The 22,307-nt window shown below is 48.5% G+C and overlaps 1 protein-coding gene across 11 annotated transcripts in view; it reads right to left on the reverse strand.

Moving 5' to 3' along the window:
• The window catches only part of LOC144174784 (sodium-dependent dopamine transporter-like), a 126,514-nt gene that overhangs the window by 30,524 nt on the left and 73,683 nt on the right, over positions 1-22,307 (reverse strand). For 9 of the 11 annotated variants that reach the window (XM_077703663.1, XM_077703662.1, XM_077703670.1 and 6 more), the window contains one exon: positions 170-368. In XM_077703663.1, coding sequence (XP_077559789.1) covers positions 170-368 — 199 coding nt within the window. Of the gene's footprint in view, positions 1-169; positions 369-15,045; positions 15,168-15,203; positions 15,561-22,307 lie in introns of those variants that run through there. The other 2 variants (XM_077703668.1, XM_077703671.1) reach the window with 2 other exon arrangements.

Raw genomic sequence — 22,307 nt, forward strand, 5'->3', positions numbered from 1 at the left:
CGCACGTTAAAAATCTCCAGGTGGTCAAACTTATTCCGGAGCCCTCCACTACGGCGCGCCTCATCGCCTGTGTAGCGTAGGCGCGTTAAACCTCATAATCGATAAGCTCGCATCGGGACACTCGGCGAAAAATGCTTTCGCAATAAAATACCAAGTTTTTGCGACTCACCGCCGTGTTTGTAGGCGATGTAGGGGTACCTCCATATGTTCACGAGGTCGGCGCTGGGGGCCAGGCAGGTGAGTAGGAAGGTGAGACGCCGCGAACAGAGCCGGGCCTTGCCCTCCTCCCTGTCGTCGTTGTCCTCCTCGCCAGAGTCGAGGGAGATGGTGTCCAGCGGGGTGTCCACCGGACACTCGCGCTCTTGCATCTGCGAAAGGCCCACGAAAAACACGCTCGACTGCAACATTGTCTCTCTGACCGCGCGCAGACCTAGTGTGAACGAACACTGGGATGGGTTGCAACACGGGCGAAAAATGTTCAGCGATCAACCTCTCACGTTTATCTTTCGCCGTCTTATTCGCTATTGTACATTTTTTTGTCGAACCCATAGAAAAATACCTCGGCTGTTTACTATCTGGCCGCTCGATTACCGGAAGGGAAACGAAATGTCGGTATGCTGACCGGACGATAAAAGGAGCGGTTTAGAGCTGAAGGGATGTAACTTTCATCGCGATGAGCCGCCAATGTCATTGTATGATGTTTGTGTATGAAGAACCTTTAGCACAGAGATTTTTGTCTTCAACGAAACGATTAGATAACCTAAAATGCAAAAGAACGTGCTGTTTACAAGTCATATAGAAGAATAAGCAGAAGCTTATACATTTGAGTGCTACGAACAATATCCATACAAACAATACTTTTCTCAGCCAGTTTACAAGGCAGTGAGGAGCTGGCGTTTTAATTGTACAAGAGCCAACGCTTCAGTCTGCACGCCGACGCACTAGTTCCGTAAAACTAAACCAGAGGTTTAATAAAGTAACAACACTGAAAAATTCATTCCAGGAAGTAGCAAGCGTGCCCATGCACAAAAATGCTAAGCAAACATAAAGTAGGCACTCAACCCTCACAGCACGCAAGAAGCTCGTCGATTGAAGCGTATACCTCTTTACTGGTAAGCTCAGAGCGAGATGCACTTGACTCAAGCAATCCTTTATGCAACCCAGATGTCTGGAAGTAATTGATATCGAGCTAACTGCATAAAAAAAGTGAAAAATTCCTGCCGGGTTGCTATCCCCCGGAATGCGAAAGAAGATACTGTAATTACCATGAATTTCAGGCAGGAATTTAGGTATTTTAGGCACGAGCGTAAATTAAGCAGCCATTCGGTGCGTGCCAGAGGATACTCAGCGGAAGCGTACAGCCCGCTCGGAGTGTACGGTGTCAAACCGGCCTTCGCGCCTTGGGCAATTCCGCGCGCAAGGGAAGGCGTCCCTTTAACAAGCGTCGTCGTCTCGAGCTAACTCTTCCTTCAAACTGTCATTCAAGGAGCCGGAGAAATCTAACGCCCCACACTCACCGAGTTCGTAAACAACTCGCTGGGTATTCAAAGAAAAATGTCCAATGTCAAATGGCCCCTACAATGGAAGTTGTCACAGAGGGCTGCAACTAGCCGGAAAGTCCGAGTCGAGTGTTCCGGATAAACCACGTTCGCCTGAAGTAGTGGGCGAGCAACTGCGCGCCGGCAAGATATTTCGGAGGGTTTGGGTTTCTTTAATTCCTGGAAATTCGCATGTTTCTATCGGCGGAAGTTCTCATTACAAAGTTGGCAGGACGCAGCTCGCGCGAAAATTCACAGCGACGTGGTCGCAGTCCTGTGGGTGCAACAGCTCCGCATCTTACAGAAGGCAGTTTCACTGCATGGGCCTCCAGCTTACGTCATGATTGAATTTAGTTCGAATCATTGCACTTGCAATGTTGAAGGCCACTCCACGATACTTCCGCTGGCTTAGTTCGGTAGCGCAACCCCGTCATTTGCAAGATGTGTCATCCGGTTCCTACTTACATCAACGCCATTTCGTGTTTCACTTATTGTAAAAAGAAACTGCAAGCTGAGACATCTAGGAACGCGCCCGAAAATAAAATGTGTGAAAATTAGCTGTCCACTAGTTCCCTGTGATGCCTGGGAGCGGAACGGACGATGAGTACACTGGAGGCCAGGGAAAAAAAAAACCCGTTACTCGCGAAGGTTGCGTTTTCTATAAGCAAACGGTTGGTAAGCGGCAAGCGGAAGATGTCTGATACTTAAGCGCGCTAACGTCATTGTACTGCGGAACAGAGTGACAGGCGGGGACAAGCACGTCGCAGTAGCGCAGTGCGTTACCACGCTCTATTTATTACCCGGTTTCCATGTTTCCCTTCCCATCTGTTGTTCACTCAAAACGTGGCGTCAGAACTCGTTTAGTATAGCTTGGAAGCATCCGTGGCACAGCTGTCACGAAGACATTATTACTACAGCGGTGGACGTTTGCGGAATGCCGGTGAGGTGGGAACTGAAGCGCCCATACAGCTACCTGATGACCCCACGGGTTCTGCGCTTGTTTAAACGTTTCGTCACCTTTTGAGGAACCACCTGCATGGCTATTAAATAACAAGCTTGCAGGAAGACGGAACAGCATTTTTTTAATCGCTAGTCACTTGAGTTTGTGGCCATGGAGAGAATGAAAGAAACGGTGCTGGTATATGCAATAACCTAATCAATTGCCCTCTACTAGAAAACAAACTGAGCCAACCATACATTACCGCAAGGCGAACTTTAAAGTCAAGTTGCTTCGCGGCATGTAAAGTAGGGCCCGTACCAAGATGACGAGGTAGTCTTTAGATGAAGAGAAAGAGAAACATAGAAACCCGCGACCGTGACCGCGGATCCACCCCGCACTTACCGCTTAATAACGCCAATACGCCACTCCAAATGAAAACGCGCACACGCGCAAACGCAGAAATATAAGAGCAGAAGCCTCGCGATCGGAGAACAACGCTGAAGCTGTCGCATATTTCAGTTCCTAATGCTCGAGTTGCATGCCGTTTCTTTAATGTGATAACGGTGGCATTTTTGTTTCCATTGTAAGCGATATAGGGGTCAGAGAGGAACGCCTCCTTCGCCTTTCGCAACAGTCTTTGTCGAGACACGCGTTGCAGGGGAGAATAACAAGTGGGAGGATGAGGTGGAGAGGAAGAAGATAGCGACGTCTGCACTGCGCATTCCGTCTGCTCGACCAGTGCGCACCGGTTTCCGCCTCATCCGGACCTCCGCAGCATAGTGGGAGAAGCTTCCGTTGCGGAAGCTTACGCTCGTCTGATAGCTGCGCATAAATGATGACGAACGCAGCCCGTGCTCTTCTTGTTGTTCACTGCAAGCGTCAGCCTCTCTCGTTTACTAGCTCAACCAGTGTTTCCGACTTAAAAATTCCTCGTCATGTTTCAATGATTTAATTAATTATTTAATTCATCCATTCATTCATTCATTGACTGTGGGTTTAACGCACCGACGCTACGCAGGCGATGAGACGAGCCGTAGTGGAGGGCTCCGGATTAATTTTGACCACCTGGGGATCTTTAACGTGCGCCGAAATATCGTACACACTCGTACACACGGGCGTTTTTGCTTTTCGCCTCCATCATGATTACAATGTCTATTTCAAGCAGCGGAAAGTAGTTCCAAGTATGGGTTTTTTATTCTCTCTCTCTCTGTTATCTATGTTAGGTTTTAGCGTGCGTTTCCTTCGTTCTTTGTTAAAAAAAACGTTCTCATCGTTCATTGCTTTTTCGATTCGAAGTATTACCAACGAATGTTTACGCTACTCTTATTTTTTGTTTATTTCATTGGAGTGCCAGTGCCCTAATCCAACAAAAGGAGTGTTCGTTTTAGACGAGCTTTTCTTTACTGCGGAGGTTTGTCATTGTTTTAACTGAACTCGATACGAATGTACGCTCACAGCGAGTAATTTGGCTCCGCGATAGTCCTACCAGCATGGCACATGATTGCGGTGGCTGAGCCTCGAACCTATCCGTACAGAGAGGAGAGATAGTGATCAACTCGGAAACCACGGAAGCAGATAACATATTGAGGTTTCCACGCTGCATTAACGAGAAAATATTGAATTTGTTTACACGACTTCTCTCGGGGGGAAACTTGTACATACATGCATTATTACCGAAAGAAGAAACAAAATAACGTGACAGAAAGTGTCATTAAAAATTCTCAAAAATCGCAAGCGCATTTTTACACCGACGTTGGAATGGGCTCAGATATGTGTTCGCTTCGTCTGTTCCACAAAACTACTATGTCATGCTCAACACGGAAGGGGTTTTTTCTTTAAAAAAAGCTAATCTATAACTACGGAGCTTTGCGTAAAGCTTTGCATTTGCATATATTTGCATTTGCATTCGATTGTGGTCAGCACAAAACACGTACTCACGCCTTCCATCACTGCCACGTCGGGTGTAGCTTCACTTGGGAAATTCGCCTATTACCCCAGCCCACTCTAAACATAGAACGACACTTGTTGACTGAGCATGAAGTCATAGATGACGCGTAACCACGATAAGAGAGGCTGGCGATCAGTCAGCAAAGATAATTTTAAGGCTAATAAGTTCAAAAACACGAGGGCTTACAGGCGACGATCAGGGTCATTTAGCGATGCGCCGCCAGTTTTGCATGGGTGAAAATTTCGCATTTGATGTTTCCACCTGGCTATAGTGGCTTCGGCAGAGGCTTGCACAACTTTTTAGGCTTTTTAAAGACGCGAACACGCCCGCCAAAAAAGAACGTTGTGATAGAATCGGAGCCTATAGGCCGTGATTATAACCTTCTCTTTTCAATTAAAAGCCGACGCGTGGAAAGCAAATTTGTCATTTTGGTATCACCTGGTTTTCGTGTTATCTGAGGACGCTGTACTCCTCTTCCACAAGAATCTTTATACAGTGGAACCCCGTGCATACGTTTTTCACCGGACCGGGAAAACAAAACGAAACAACGCGGAAATCGCAGCAGTGAGGAAACCTTCGAAAATGAACGGAAGCAGCGTAGCTTTGTCTTGCAACCAGGTATCTGTAACTTCGGCTTTCGAACCTTAAAAAAAACTTGAGAATGTAGGATTGCCGCTTTTTGCGATCGCTGGAAAACACCACGCGTGGCAATGCAAGGTCCGTATCGATGTCGACTGCCTTCCGCGCTGGCTGCTTGTCTACTGGGTTTAGTATATCAAGCTTTTTCTGTATAGGGAAGGCGTCTCCCGTTTTCGCAACGCCATCAAGGAACAACAAAGTTCGCCGTTTCAAGTTCAACGGTGTTTTCAAAGCTTGAAGCGCATGATGACGATAAGAGCGCGTGCTAACTCCTTGCGGTGATATGGCAAACACGCACTCCCGGCATTTCGAAGTGAAACTTCCGTTGCGCGTGCAGTTATGATGGTGATAGCATAGAGTAGCGCAGGACCATTTAGTGGTGACGAATCGCACCCGCGTGCGGCTTCATGCAGTCAGTTCAGTAGCCAAGCCTGGACAAGGCTCGTCAAACGTCAAAATAATGGCGGTCCGCGCACGTTGCCCAGAACGGCTTTGGAGTGCCATATTGCGATGAATGACCTGGAAACGTATCAGTGACAATTGTAATACATGGGAACTTATGTTTCATGCGCCGGGACTAGCGAAAAACAACGTAGCAACCGGGGTAACCCAGCACTGAGGAACGTAAGAGCGGGATTCTACTGTATGTATAGTTTTACAACAAAAAAGTACATTTTAAGGCTGATTATTTTTATGATGATCTCAATACAACCAGTGCGACGAGACGAGAATTGTTTTTTTAGTTTGAACGAGGCCAATGTTCGCCATGCTTTGCTCTCCCTTCCCTCTTCTGCTTGTGTTTTGTGTTTCCCCCAGAACACCGAGTAATAAACTACGCAACACTGCACTCTTATGCGGTGTTCAAAGAAACGCAAATCACCAGAGTCTATTACAGCGCTCTGAACCGTCTCCTTCCTTGCGCAAACTCGCCGTAACGTCACATATATGCAAGTCCCGGCAACGAGAACCGGTCACTGACGTTGCTTCTATTTCCACTGTTTCGGAAGAGTCAGACGGCAGAAACCTTTGCCAAGCCACTGGCCATTTTTTTGTTTGAGCTTGTTCCTGCGGTCACCCACAGGACAACCCGCTGCGTGTTTTATTCATGAAGCGACCTGGCCCTTAATCCACTGACAAAGCTTCGAGCGCCCCGCAAAACTTGTAGGCGAGGACGCAGACCCAAAGGCCTACCGGTGGGCAGGCATTGGCGGTATTTCCTTCGAAAAGGGTTCACTCCGCTTTTTCCGTCGTTTGTCTGGGTGCCACAAGAGTAGACGGGGACCCATTAACAACGGGGCAGCCGAAGTTTCGGCGAAGAGTTCAAGGCTGAATGTGAACATAGTTTTCTCCGTGCTAACCGCGCTTCTTGCTCCCTTTTCATTTTTGTACAGCAGAGGAGGAAGCGGAAACTTTAAAAAATAAATGACTGCTAGTATCCATGCACCTGTGGTTTTGTGGGTGTTGTCATCTTTTCTGCTTTAATTTACCATAATTTCTTAAAATTTTGTTTGTGGCCAGCTACGGTACGGTACGACAACTTTATAATGATAGTGCCTGCAGACGGCTTGTCGCCCTGGTCTTGTTAGGGTACTTCGCCGCGACGCGGTGCCAGCTGAAGAAAAGTTTCCAGCGCGTCCCTTTTTCACCGTAGTTTTTAAAGCCTTATTCTATAGAAGTCGCCTGCATAAGATAAAAAATAATAAAACGACGGGGAATGGTCGCTGATTCAGCTACGGGACACAACCCTCCTTCCCACACTCAAAGTCAATGCATCTTTCTCCGATGGTTTCTCCCCCACGTCCGCTTATTCGGAGACGGCTGCGACGAGAAGCACTGCTCGGGCGACGCTTGGCTTCCTGCTGGGACCAGGCCCACCCACCGATTTGAGGCCACCCTCCGGCCCGCGTAGAGGGCAAAGCCTCCAGTATCAAAGATTAATAGTCCAGCCCGGTAGAGCGGCAACTCGTAAGCAATGCAACAAAACAGAGGGGGAAAAAAGCACGCGGCTTAAGGGTAGGCAGTCAAGAAAGCCAAGAAAAGCAAAGGGGAAAATGTGGTAGGTCAATTATTATCCTTGAAACAGGTAGTCTTCGGAAGAAAATAAAGAAAGTGGAGAAAAAGTGGTCATGGGTTCGGATCCCACCCAGCTGGCATATTTTTCTCCACTTTGTTGCTTTCTTTCCAAAAACTGTATCTGTTTCAAGGATAAAAATTGACCTACCACATTCTCCTCTTTTGCTTTCCTTGGCTTTCTTGAATGCCTAACCTTATTTCTGTGTTAATTCAACGGGCCTCTCATCTGATTCGCGACTCGCATAGATAGATAGATAGACACTTTATTGTTCATGGATAGTGAGTGTCTCTGCTTTGGCAATCTTGGTACCATTTTGAGGGTTCAACGCTGGTCGACCGCTCTCGGGATGTCGTAGAGGCTCTAGCCACGGCCCGGCGGCTAGAAAGAAGGTCCCCTACACCCCGAGTAGTACGAGTAGCGCTGGCTACCACCGCGAAGTGCAGGAAACAATTACGTTAACATAAATACCGGCGACAACGGAGGGGAGCACGTCCCCGCCGGCAGCGTAGTGATCATTGCACCAGACGCATATTTGGAGGTCGTGGGTTCGGATCCTACCAGGCGGGCATGTTTTTCTCCACTTTCTTTATTTCTGTCTTAATTCGACAAGCCCCTATTTTCCATTCTGATTCGCTACACACACGTGTATGTTATGCATGTTATGTATGTATGTATGTATGTATGTATGTATGTATGTATGTATGTATGTATGTATGTATGTATGTATGTATGTATGTATGTATGTATGTATGTACGTACGTACGTACGTACGTATGTATGTATGTATGTATGTATGTATGTATGTATGTACGTACGTACGTGTGTATGTATGTATGTATGTATGTATGTATGTATGTACGTATGTATGTATGTATGTATGTATGTATGTATGTATGTATGTATGTAATGAGGACAGAACGAAAAGCGAGCAGTCTAAAACACCAAGACGGGCACAGGGTCAGTTAAGACGACTTTTAAGAATGAAGATACCAATGTCGAAAGCTTAGGAAAGAGAGCGGAGAAACAAATTCTCGGCGATTACGATACCCCTTAAAGAAAATTCGGGCGCGGCTTTTTAGGTGGTCTCAATTTGCGACATATCGAGGGAGGGAATTTTGTGTTAGGTTTAAGGGAATGACGTCAGTAGCGTGGCTGGCGCGGACAATGAGTTGTGCGACACATATCAAGCTGAGCAGTGTGGTGCGTCTGCCCCGCTAATCGGAACATCGCGGGAGGAAGCGATGGATGCGTGAGCGCGTTTCACAGCATTCGCCGCAAACACAGCTCCTCGAGCGGGCGACGACGACGATGATGATGACTGCTCAAGCCTTCGTCTTTAAAACGGGGTGGTGGTAAATGCCATCTCGCCGGCATAAGTTCTTTGCATACTGCTGATGTAATAATAATGGTTAGAATCATACGCGTTCAAATTGGCTTTGGATCCAATTATAACAAGTAAGAAAATCTTGCAGAAAACATGACTTAATGTACCAAATTGAGAATCTAACCTGTCACAGCCACTGTTCCCACTGGCATATCTGCCACGCGCATCAGCTCCAAGTGAGAAGGGAATTCACCGCTTCGAACAAAAAAAAAAATTCACAGAATGCAGCCAAACAAAAACTATTTGCGAAGAAGTTTTTTTTTCGTTTGTTTGGTTTTGTATATCACTAAGCTTGTATTGAATCACACGAAATGTCGAAGCTGGCTTCAGGCCCAAACAAGATCTCAGATTTAGAGGCAAAAATATCGTTCATTTGCTTCATCAGCCTAATTTATCGGATGCATAGGTTATCGTCAGACATTTTTAGGTCGCATAACATGCGTTTTCTTTTTCTCAGGAAATTTTCGTCCAGAAATGTCGTTCTACTCCCAACATGCTCCTTGCTGCTTTGGTGACGGCACTGTGGCGAGCTTCCTGGGTGGAACCCAGAGGATTGCGAGCGAGATTGACTAACAAACTAAAGGCGCTGGCTCCCGCTAAATATTGAAATAAAGGCCCACACGGGTTCAACTATACGCAATTACAAATAACAGCTTGTCAAATGTACCAGCCGCCTGATGAGCGCAAGCAGCTTTGTTTAGACGACTAGGCTTGACTATGAGTGGGCAACAGATTATATATATTTACTGGTTTGATTGCATGCTCCCGACGTCTTTATTTCAGCGGGGAATATATTACTACAGAAGAAGACAACGAAAAGAGTGAAAGAAACGTCCAGCGTCTTTTGTTTCCGAGACTGGTCTTTTGTATACGGCGGCGCGCGCCCCAATGCCATCCGGAAAGGCATGAAAGCTCGCCAGGCAGCAATCAATGTTCAGGAGCGCATTGTGTCGTGAGTCAAGTGTCCGTTACGGCCGAGTAGCCCCAAATTGGCGACGACAAGAACGCGCGACCTTGTCGAGATCCCGGATAGGAATTCAAGGCCGCCACTGAAGCCGGCTGTTTCGGGCTGGGGCCAACCCTGAACACAATTCGACCCTTGGCGGTGGAATCCAATGCGGCGACGATTTAACCTTTGGTCCCGGCAGTGAGCGCTAACGATCGTCAATTCGAGCAACCCCGACGCAAGATATGACGCGTTTCACAACGGTCTTAGAGAATGAGCAGTTCGAGTGAGTCGACTCGTTTGTGCGCTTCCCACTCGGAAGACAAATGCGCTCACTTATCAGTTCTCAAGCCACCGCGACGTTTGAGTGAAGATTGTTGACGGGTGAGTGTGCGTGTGCGCCTCCGTGACTCATCTCAGTCACGCTCCCCATTTCTCTATTTACGGCGGCTAAATTCTACCGGGTGTTGGGAAAACGTCCGGCAGCGTTGATTTCTCGCGCGGTCTCACGTGATTGGCTCCATGCGCCGTTATCCGTGACGTTTTTGCGGGGGCAGCGAATCACATGAGACCGGGGATAAATATTCCGGCACCCAATTGGATTTAGACCCGGTAGTGAGGGCGGAATGAGATGCCGCTGACCCCTGAAGCCACTCGCAAATGATGATTGCCGGGCTAGTTGATTTTGTAACATGAAGACATCAAGAACGCACAAGACAGTTAAGGGCGTCGCGGTGAAGCTAGGAATGGAATGGCAATGCGCTGCGGCCCGTGTTTGGAGTTCCCTCTAAGGTGCGTCCTTGTATTGTGCGCGCTAAGACTTATTGCAGGTTTGTATAACTCATCACTTTCGTTGGGTGGCCTATACAAAATCACTGAACCGCACTGAGTTGAGGTATGGTGGTGTCACCCCCTACGTGACTTCCACACCGGAGGGCGTCATCCGTTTATCGACAAAGCTCCTAGTAATCATTTGAGCGTTTTGTAACCGTACTGCTCTGAAGGATATTTACTGGCCTATATTTACTGTCATAGAATGCAGCTGGTTTTATATGCGTGTTCCTTGTTTAAGTATGCGAGCGCGATGCACTGCAGCTGAGACATTAACTCGCCTCGACAACCACTCTTTGACTTAAAGGGACACTGAAGCGAATTTGTCAAGCTCCCGTTTTTGCTTGCACTGCGTAGACTGGCTCAAATTAGCACACTTTTCATCGTTTATCCGGTTGACAAATCGGTAATTATTTTACAAAGCGCGAAAGAAGAAAAACTACCATGCGCGGTTTGCGGCGGCCGCACCAACTAAGGCTGTGACGTTGAGAGGAGGGGCGCCGTGATTGGACGATGCCCAAGGTTAGCAATCACACAAGTTTCGGTTTCGGTTTCGGTTCTGTAAAACATAACCAATGGCTTTGTTGGATGGGCATTCTCAATATCTCAGTAATCATCGTACCGCGCTTCTGCCATGTTGTCGGCTGTAAAATGCACAAGATAAGCCTCCCAGGACGGCTGGTAGTCGTAGCATTCACTAGCCGAGACCTACGCAGTGCATGAACGCCCTCCGCGTACCCGAAGACGCCCAAATGTCATGCGCTTTTCGCCCATATTTGGAGCTTGCCTCCCTCATGCCTGTATCGTAAAAAGCGTGTTCGCACCAGGCCAAGGGTCTGTTCATTCTGGCCTGTGCCCACTGCCTGCAAGCAGTCGGTGCTTATGGCAACAGCACGCCAACGAGAACTCGCTAGCGCGCCAGTGCCAGCCTGCGAGCGTTTTGTGAACTAGTTCGTGTAGCCATGAACGTTGCGGCCCCAAAAAAGGTGAACTCAACATAGAAAACATCGGCGGAAAACAAAAAAGTTAACTTACAAAAAAAAAAAAAAGCACGTACCCGCGGGGATTCGAACTCGTGACTCGCAAAACATTTGCCGAAAATTCCTAGCGCCTCAGACCGCTAGGCCACGGAGCCGGACGCCAATGCATTGCTAATATAGGGTATATATTGTATAACCCGTTTACACTTTTATTTAGTTTTGGCATTTCAAGCCGCTTAGGTGACTATTTGTTGTACTGCGATCGTGCAGTAAGCGTCGCCCGAGTTTCCACAGTAGCTCACGTCTAGCAATTAGCGCAGCCGTGGCGCAGCCAATTGCCAGCTCATCCCCTCCTGACGTCACACGAAAACGCCACAGAAAATGGGCGAGCGTAAAGAGAGGAGGACAGCGTTTTCGAATTAGTTTTTCTACTAAATAAAATCGCGTAAACGCGCCTAGAGTGGTCGAAACATGGCCTGGGGACTCCGGACTACAATTTGCGCTAGTAATCCCGCAATGTTTACATATCACTTCAGTGTCCCTTTAAGAGGCCGTTCTAGCTCAAGGCCGCGGATGGTAGGCACCCTGAAATTGATTATGCGGTTTCTCACAGACATTGGACTGATTTCGCAGCTTTGATACTGGCGGTGCTTTTTTTGAACTGGGACCGGGAACTTGTACCTCCATTACCGGCCCGGAAATGAATTACGCTTTCTTCTTCACCCATCACTATTCGTCTCTACTCATCTACCCCCTTTCCCTGGAGAGCCGATGGTCAGAGGACGCACCCCGGTCAGGCTTCTGCGCTCTTCAACCAATAAAAAAATCAGAGAGAGAGAAAGAGAGAAAATGACACGTCACCTGCCAGCAGCGATCATGTTGGTTGGTTGTGGTTTGTGGGAAAGGAAAAAAGAAAGGATGTGCTCTGGGGATATTTTAGGGGCGAAGCCCCTTAGGGGCTCGGGCTGTCGGCGTGTCATGTCGTCGTCGTTTCATGTCGGCGTAGTATCATGTAGTCACGGTACTAAAACACCAGGACGCTCGTTTTCCAACGTTCGCGCTAGAATGTTTCATCTCCGTGGAAAAAACGCGTACAAAAAGAACACACCAGGACACTCGTTTTCCAATGCTACAACATTTCATGTCTGTGGGCAAAAACGCATACTAAACACATCGGGACACTCGCGTTCCAACGTCTCGTGCTAGAACGCTTCATCTCCGTGGGCAAAAACGCGTACTAAAAGAACACACCGGGACACTCGTTTTCCAACGCTTCGCGCTAGAAAGCTTTATCTCCGTGGGCAAAAACGCGCACTAAAAGATCATAACGGGCCACTCGTTTTCCAACGCCTCATGCTAGAACGCTATGTGCTTGAAAAACAGGAGACTTACAGGAAATTTGTATACCTGTACCCCCCAATGGTTTCATCTCCGTGGGCAAAAACGCCAAGGCGCAAGAATACACTTATACACTGCATCTTCGCTGCTTCCCAGGTTTCACGTTAGAGTATATGTCCCGGGACTTCTTCTTTTTTTTTTTTTTTTTGAGCTCGGTAGGGAGCTCACCTGCGTACAACCGATTCCTGCTAAAGAAGAATCGACCTTGAATAATTGTTCCATGTCGACGTTTGGTTTTTTTTCCCGAAATTGGTGCCGGATCGCTGTTTGTCGGGAAAGCGAATTTCTAAAGTTACTCTCGACGGTGCTAAGGGATGCGCAACATGTCCGAGAAGGCAGCCTTTCGGTATGGCCGACGTGAGCCGCGCTGGAGAGTTTTCTCACGTATACCGGCCACCCCAAGGTGAAATACGCTATCGGGTTGTGACATCGCAAAATGGAGCTGCTAGTTATACGAGTGGAAATAAAAGAGTACCAAGCTGTTCAGCCAAATCAGAACTGGAGACACAAGAAGGAAGGCGCATAAGTAGCCGAAAGACGGTGGTAGTGCTTGTGAAAACAAACGTAAAAGTGGCACCGGAGACCGCGAAATGTGAGGCGAAAATAGAAGCAAGAAAAAAGCGAGGTTGATTTCAACGCAACGCTGCGTGCTCTGTTTGCTGTACACGCACCAATGCCCGAGCGTGCTCGAGGCATGGATTCTTCAAGGCTGAAACTGATCGAAGTTAGTCGACACTGTGCCTCAGCGGCCTTCGGAGCCAAGTGAACACGACATGACGACCAATAGAAAAACTACATCGAATTGTTCGGACGTAGCATGACTCCTTTCTTTTTTTTTTTTAGTTTTGGCGTACGCGGACGTGTCAAACCATTTTAATCAGAACGCATGAAATGCCCCAGTACACGAAAATTCATCCGGCATCGGCGCGACTAAGAATAAATTACCAATGGCACGAAGAGAATACAAGAAAATTAAGTGAACTTTATCTCTTACTTCCGTGCTCAAAAATACGACCGTTCAGGAACCCAGGAAAACCATAGCAGAAATGGGATACTTCGCACAGAACAAGGAGTCAACTTGTATGTAATTATAAATACTGTAAAAATCTATTGCGGAACTTTAAAAACATTGCGCGTAATTTGTTGGGAAGTGTTACTGCCCATACACTCCGCTTTCAAGGTTTAGGTGGTTACGAACTGACTGAATAACTTGAGGCGCTAAACAACCATGTTCAACCAACTAGCGCTGGTCAAGCTTTTGTTACTTAATGGTTACGAAACCCGGAGAATAACGTTCTTGTTTTGACATGCACAGAGAAAGATTTCTTTCCCAATATTATCTGAGCGGCAATTCATTGTAGTAGGCTGAATAACTACGGAGTAATCACTTCTGAAAGAACTGCGATAAGCCGTAACCCTGCACTTGGGTCATTGATTCTAAGCCGGGGCCCACGGAATGCCAGTAAACCACGCATCCGCCTACACCACGGTCGACCCTTAGCTCAAGCTAACTAAAGATGCACCCAATGCGCTATGGCCTTCAACCTCGACGGGCCTGTTAGCAAAAGAATACAGGAGTAATTTTAGCACTCTAATTACAGAAGTATCACAGCACATTTGCGCTAATAGCGTATATGTAGGGCTAAAACGGGCGATTGACCCAGACTTTCAGTCGTAGTAATACAGAAGAAAACGGCACAATTGGAAAAGGATAAGGACGATGGTAATTAGGGGACGTATATAAGCACCACTGGACGCTTTTCTGCTGTCGGTGCAGTCTCTACTGCGATGGATTGTGAACGGTGAACATTTGCAGCTCGTCTTAAACACGGCCGTTCACGGATGCACGCTTCAGAAGAAGATGGACGGGAACACACAAAATGCCGCCCGGTGAGCAAGGAGACAGCTGTAGAGACAGCCGCTCGCCGTAGCCAGATCCACCACCAGCGGACGCCACTAAAACTGTTATGACGCGGAGAATACAGACCAGAAGTTAGACATCCATCCCTATCGTCTCAAAGACATTGTCTCAAGAGAAGATGACGATTCACGGCCGACATGCCATTAAACAGGGGACCACATAACTTGGAATAAAATGTAACCTTTCTGCCATCCACCACGTCGGCAGTCTTAACAGCCACCTTGAATTAATTTTACTATGCTGGGGAGCATTTGGTTAGAATCAAAACTATGAATGCAGTTAGCGTGAATGAAATAGGGAAAGCGTGTCATACTCCTTACAAATTCCTGAGATTCTCCAAAAGAAGGCAATATACTGAAGTGGCTTTAGAGTTTTTGAAGAATCGATTAGCGTAACATCGAAGGCAACGAATAACGTAACACTGAAAAGAAAATAAGCCAACTCACGTTATTAGGAAAACCACGCAAGATGGGGTTGGCCCCGTTCGCAGTGTAACGATAGCCTTACGCCGGGCCGGTTCCGACTTCCTATCTTTGCCCTGTGAGGGCCCGCGAGCAGAAAAAAGAACGCTCCGCATTAAAAACAAAGACAGAACTAGACTGACCACCACACGTGCACCGTCCACCTTGCAGACGTCCCACGTGGTCGACACGGTGAATGCCATATCCGATCGATGACAGCCGCCGTCAGCTCTAACGAGCCAGTTCCGGGCGAAAAGACGATGACGGGACCATCGTCATCCACGTGGGAGACAACAGCTGAGCGCCGCGCGCCCCGTCATGATCGACGGCGACGGCAAAGCGGCTATCTATTGGCGCACTTTCTTTCACCAGCGCGCAGCATCCGACAACAGATGTGTTGCGCTCGTCACCGCGGCAAGACCACGAATGTGCCGCAAACGACCGAAGGAAGGACAGCGAAAGCGAGCGACCACCGATGCGCGCCCGGTGCTCAGCGAGCGACTGGTTTCCTCGCCTGGAATTCCTGCGTGCGCGCTCGACTCAGGTAGGCCACCCCCCGTTCGGAAAGGGTTCCGGAATAGGCAGAAAAGTAGCGGCCATGGTGAACGCTGTTTGGCGAGGGAGAGCCTTCCTCCCGTGTTGCTTGCCCACGTGTGCCGTGTTTCCTCGGCGGCTGAGTAACAGCCGGGATGTTGTGTATTGTCCGCACCGCCGTACGCGGCGCGTGTATTATAACTTTGTTACGCGGCGGGCGCTGATGTCACGCGCGGGATTCCCTACAAGTTTGCGCGTAGCACTGAGAAGTTGCGCGCGTACAAAACAACCGCGCAAGCTTCCGTGGTTCTCGACTGGCCAGGTGCGGCCAGCCGACCTTGCGGCGCTAGATAGCCGTAGAGAACGAGAGGAGTGGTTGTTTTGACGGCGACGGGGGCGGCAATCTAAACGTTCAGTATTTCCCTAGCAATAAACAAGAAAAAACTTGGACGCGTATCTTCTTGCTTCACTGAAAATTTCGTCGAAAGACGATAGTTTCTGTCGTCTTAGCCACGTTACTGCCCAGAAGTATTGACGTCGCGGTGGCCGTATGGGCCTCTGCCTCTGCACCCCCCCCCCCCCCCCCCCTCGGAAACCCGGGGACATAAAGTTTGATCTCTCTCTATATATATATCACCTATCACTTCTCCCCCGATGACGCCATAGAGTTTTGCTTAATTCGATTCAATTTTACGACAAATCTGTATTAGGCTACCCTCCCATAGATTTGTTCATGTCCGCGCCTCAAAACTTTCAGCGCCAGCACAACCAATAAAACAAAATGAGTTTTGTGGGAATTTAATTCGGGTCTCCCCAGTAGCATCCAAGTGCGCTACGACGGCGCTGTACCCCGGCACGTTGTCAATATAGAGTTTTAGTACAGTGTTTTAGCTGTGGCGTTAACGTTTGCGCGCCGCAATCGCAAACGGATAGCGCCTCGTTACGCGACGATTAGCGTGCCCGCTAACGCTATGGGCGCGCTACACGTGGTGCTTTCCGCCATACTAAAACTCTCTATTGCTGGAACAAAAGTTAGCCTACCGCGTGCCGCATGACAGGTGAACGTAGCGGCTACGGCGGGGGGTACCGGGACTCCACTGGGCACTTGCGGATTCGTTCCGGTAAGGTGGATTGGTTCCGCGGGCTGGCCCTCGCCATGCCCGCGCAATCGCTCCGTTGAGGGGCAACCTCCTCGCGCTTCCTGCGCGCGCATGCGCGGTCGGGTCCCGGTAAGCTGTCGCCGCAGCGTAAGCCTCGGTAGCCGCTATGCTAAAACGGTCTAATATAACAAATACTCGCCAGCCGCGGAAAGCTCTGCCTCTGGAGAAGCTGTCGCGGGAAGAGTGGCGGCCACTCTTGAAAATTTGCGCCAAGTAATCCGCGCCAAAACGCGGAAAAACAAAAGTGAACGAACAGACGCAAACACGATAATCCATAAGTATCGCGAGGATTTCACCTTCAAGGAACGTAAGCAGACCTAATTGCCAGAAGTATTTTTAAAAAGATCGGAATTTGAAATTGCAATCTAATTTAGCAAATTGTAGGCTAATGAAGTACCCCAGAACACCTGTAAACATGTTGCAATAGGTTTTAGCGCGTAAAAATTCCTCAAACAATGTGAAAATTATGCACCAAGATTAGGCATAAATGGAGACTAGTGAGCTATGGTCTTAAAAATACGTAATATATCAATTAATAGGTATCTGCGAGATGAAATTTCTGACCTCTAGTAGCAGCATCACTATAGAAGGACACGGTCTAGCAGTTGAATTTTGGAGGAAGTGTAGGAAGTGTAAATACCTTAAAATATCTGTTTTGGAGGGGAACTAAAAATGTCTTAGTCTTGAGCGCAAAAAAAAAAACAAAAAAAAAACAAGCTGGTGGGGCAACGCTCAAAGAGCGAGGGGCCAGCAACATTCGTTACTGCGTGGTGTTGTGCCGCGGCTCTGTACGACAAAGAGGAGCCACCAAAGTAACTCCTCTATTTACCTCATAAGGAATACACGAAGCAGCCGATACATCCCAATTTTCGCGATTGTCCTTCACTCATCCTCTTAATCTGCATAACTGAAAGCAAAACAGAGAAGGGAAGATAGCCGCCGTTTTACCCATGGCGCGTTCGAGGAACTTGTTTTCATGCTTGCACCGAACGACATGACAAGGGATCCACCTAATATGGCTCCACTGTCAAAAATCGTAAGCGGATAGGCGGCCACGCCCACATAGGATGTCTTTACAGCGGAGCCATATTATACTTCGCTTACATACATATTTCGATGTCCTCACATCTTAACTCCCAAGCTTACAAGTGTGCATAGAGTACGAGATGTTCCATAGCACGATGTCTCCATAGTATGAGGTGTTCCATAGCACGCGCTTCAACTCGGCAGCAGCGAAAGAGAACAAGCAGTGGTGCAACGCGTAGGAGACAGATCGCAGCCATTAGAACCGTAAGGAGAAAGCGCATCACGAAGCATATCGTTTCAGGCAGGAAGACGACGAAGCCCTCCGAGACGGCGGCACAAAGCTTCTCAGGCACACAATTGAGCATAAATGCTTTCGCATCCCGAAGTGCTCAGGCGCCCTCGGACTGTCCTTGGACCATTGGTTAGGTGCGACGACACTACGCCTGTGGTAGTAGTCGGTGATTTCAATGTGGATGTGACAGGTCCGAAACCAGTGGTTTATGCGTTTTATAAAGAAGGGGGGGGGGGGGGGGAGAAGGTTGGTGGCGCCTCCTGTCGCAGTCGTCGCAATCATTGTCTAATGTAGTCCGGGTACTAAAACACCGGGAAACTCGTTTTCGCCTCGCGCTGCAGCGCTTCGTAACGCGGACTAAAAAACACCGGGACAGTCGTTTACGCGTAGCACTACAACGTAACGCGTATTAAAAAAGACACCGGCACACTAGTTTCCGCCTCGCGTATAGAGCTTCGTGCTTCAAAGACAAGAGACTTTTACAGCAAAGATATATTCCCTGTACCCCCCAACGGTTTCATCTCCGCTGGCAGGAACGCCAAGGCGCGAAGAATGCACATATACACTGCATGCTTCGCCCCTCCCCAGGTTTCACGTTAGTGGAGATGGCGCGGCATTTTTTTGTTTCGGTGATATTTGGCTTGTGATCAAGCGCAATAGACCACCCAGTGGCGTAAGGGCATAGACTTGATATTTTCCTAGAATGCAGCTGCCGTAGCGAGTATGCCGATTGGTGTTTATCAAAGTCCTTAGATCTTCGTCTCAAAGTGACAATGAGTGACGCAAATAATTATTTGCAAGCTTTCGTAGCCCGACGTTTACAGTTCGGCTGGCCATCCACATTCGCACAGCGGAGTGGCCTTGGATATCTTTTTCCAGTCATTGAGGATCTAAATGTACATTGGAATCTCGTTAAACCGTACCCGCATAAGCCGTAGTTTCTTTTAATACGTCGTTCATCCGGATCCCTGACTTGGTTTCCCTGGCATTCGGGTAAAAGGTAGTGCCGGTTAGTACTTACTTTCTTTGCGTCGCCATCAGGTACGGTTTAACGAGGTTTCACTGTACAAGAAATAGGCCGAATTTGCGCGACGGTAGAAAAATGATCCCAAGTTTCGAAACAAATACCTGGTAACGTTAAGGAAATGTGCGCAGAATACAACCAGCCCTCAATTTAGTGCTGCTAAAATCAAGCTTAAAACACCGCCTCAACGTTTACCGTATTCGAATTCTATAGGTACGGCTGGCAGCATTGATCTCGCACAACTTTTTCTATGATTCTCAGTTCAGCCTTTCAGTCTCAGTTCAGTCTATCGGAACGAATCCGGACATTTTTTGTTTACCCCGCAGTCACGCACGTTTCCGACAGGATGCTGTCAATCACGCTTTTGCACGCCAATAAGAGCCCCCCGCGCTCTAAGACTTAGCACCTCGTTAACAAAACGCGCGGTGTGCTCCGTTTAGTCAACGAGCCGCCGAGCGCTCCTTAAGTCCCAATTTGGAGGTCTGTGCAGCACACCCATTATGCGGCGGGAGGTGTAATTACCGGTCAAGGATGTCCGCCCATTTGTCTTCATAAGACAACCAACCGGCGCGCTTTCTGCCAGCCGCCTCGTTGTTCTTGCCCTCGCAAGTCGTCAGTGTTGTTTTCTCTCGCGATGATCCGGTTATTATTCAATAACCCTGCCCACGTGCGTGCCGCTGCTACGCGCGACTGTTGACGACAGAGGCATGAAAGCTATACCGCACAAGTCGAAGTGGTCATCAACAGGATAAGTATGTTTGGTTCGCCAAAAGGCTGCTTTGTCTCAATAACAATTTTATCGCAATTTGAAAACAAATGATCGATATATAAAAGAAAATACTTGAAGTAATGGAGACTCCACAGACACCGTTTCGCCGAGTCTTCAAGACGTAACAAAATGTTGTTTGTACGATTGGCAGTTGCCGACCAAAGCGATGAAATACGACTTCGCTGTTGCAGTGGGGCCTCTAGTTCTGTTTGATCGTATCGTGTCAATGCTAACGTAAACTTAACCCGGTGCGCTGTGTTTTTTTAGTATTTTCTTTATTGCGTCCCCGCTGATGATGTGTAAAGAAAAATTTGGATGTTTTCGATATTTCTTCCCTCTTTCATTTAAAGAAAACGCCTTCAGTGGCTGCAATGGAGCTGACAGGGTTAGCAACGACTAGTCTTCTCAAAGTAAATAAGATTGTAATTCGATCTATAAACGCCCGTTAACTCCCGAGAACAGTAGCAGAAGCGCCTGCTGAGCATTGTATTGGGGGCAAGCCAAGGGCCAAATAGTGTAAGAAAACGTAAAGGTCGGACGGAGATATGATGTTCTTTGTGAAGGGAAAGTGCACTTCGCAAAGTAAGGCTATGTTCAGACTGCCGACGTAACAGGCATATCATGAGCTATGGACACAAAAAATAAAAACGGCGTGTCACGCAGTTCGGTTGGCTGAGACGTGAAATGACGTCATTCTTTAAAGATATCACGACAGTTGCGGCAGCAGTCTGAACCCGGCGTAAGGAGCATAATAAACGCGGAAGCGTCGTTACTCACGCGCCAGGCACGGTGTCGTATTACGTGGTCCATCCCGAACTGTGAAAAGTCAGCAGGTTTGCGTTTGGTACGCGTGCCTTCCAAGAGGAGGCAGGTGGTCAGCGTGTTGTCTGCTGTACGCGTGCTGTGCGGACTAGACGAACAGATAAACGAGTCGATAAAGTGTTTTTCTGCACTGGCCGCAATTTTATCCCGTTCGCAAGGTCACTGTTGCGCGGCAGTTGCAACCAGTCGCACGAGACCGAGGAAGCGCGCGCAGGCGCGAACGGGAGGTTTGAAGGTTTTGCGGTTTACTACAAAGCGCACTGAGCGCACTGCGCAGGCTACCCCAATGCTGGTCAGGTTCTAGGCGAATGCTCCTTGATTATTTGCGAAATATCTGCACTTCACACCCAGACAATGCAGAGCATCCTTCCGAGTCCCACCTAGCTGAATCAGGCTACCCTCCTTTCTTGACCAGCTCCTTCTGGTAACGCGCACCAAGAAGGCGCATGGGTCCATGTACCGTATTTTCGTGCGTATACTCCGCACCAAAAATGCGAAAATTTCAGTGGCAAAGTGGGGTTTCGGATAATACGCAGTGTTTTTCCTTTAGTGCATCTTCACGACAACGCGCGTTGTGCCGTGAAGCTGCACTGAGCGCTGTGCCGTGAAGATGACCTTGTGCACAACAGTCAGGACAGCGGCTCAAGCGATAGCTCTAGCGAGAGCAGTGACACTGAGTGAATTGGGACTTTCGCCTTGAAATCAGTGTATTTTACTTGCTAAATATACGCTTTTTCTGTCTACATGGTATGTGATGTGTTGCTTGAGCAGTAGCTTTGGTGCAGCCTTTCCTGTATCACATGTGCGGGCAGTACGCGAGGATTTTTAAATGCGAATGCATTTATTAGTCGGGGGTTGTCTTGCGTCCATCGAGCGGCGTGCGCCTGCATTCCTCCAGCGCGAGCGCACGTGAGCGCGCGCCTCGTAGTTCTGCCTTCGTCGTCATCGTCGTCGTAAATGCGAATGCATTTCTTAGTCGGGGGTTGTCGTGCTCCGTCGGCGTGCGCCCGCAGGTGTTATCTCTCCGCGCTCAATGCCGAACGCATGCGCTTGAAGCGAGCTGTACTAGTCTGCTCGAAGCGGCAAGGACGGCGAGTACTGCGGTGTTAGTCTCGTGTCTAACGTGTATGGGAACTTGATATCGCACGCCGTCGCCACGTCTCCCGTTCGAGACACGTCTCCGTACAAGGACTTGTACACCCTTGCCTACACCGGAGACGGAGTCTTTGTGGTGACCGTGTACCTCGCGCCCAACCTCGCTCGAGACGCCGTTGCCGCACAGCTGGACGCGGCTATGGAAAGTGTGCGCGTGCGCTCCAAACCCTCTGACCCCATAGTCTTGGTTGGCGACTTCAACGTTGACGTGCGCAAGAAGAGTGGCGAGTGGCTGGCCGAGTACATGCAGACCAGGCACTCTATGCATTGTCTCTCTGCCGGCTTCGACACGTGCCCCACTACTATTCACGGGAGTTGCATTGATCTGGTCTTTACGCGAAACTGTGACGCGCGTATGCTTCTCAAAGACCCTTTGACCGTGCACTTTAGCGATCACAAGGCAGTGATTGTGGCCGTCAGGTACAACGATAACACAAACAGGTGCTGATGAATAAATGATTACGT

The sequence above is a fragment of the Haemaphysalis longicornis genome, unplaced genomic scaffold, assembly GCF_048455015.1.
Source record: "Haemaphysalis longicornis isolate Haplotype H1 unplaced genomic scaffold, Haemaphysalis longicornis Haplotype H1 scaffold_3, whole genome shotgun sequence".
Lineage (NCBI taxonomy): Eukaryota > Metazoa > Arthropoda > Arachnida > Ixodida > Ixodidae > Haemaphysalis > Haemaphysalis longicornis.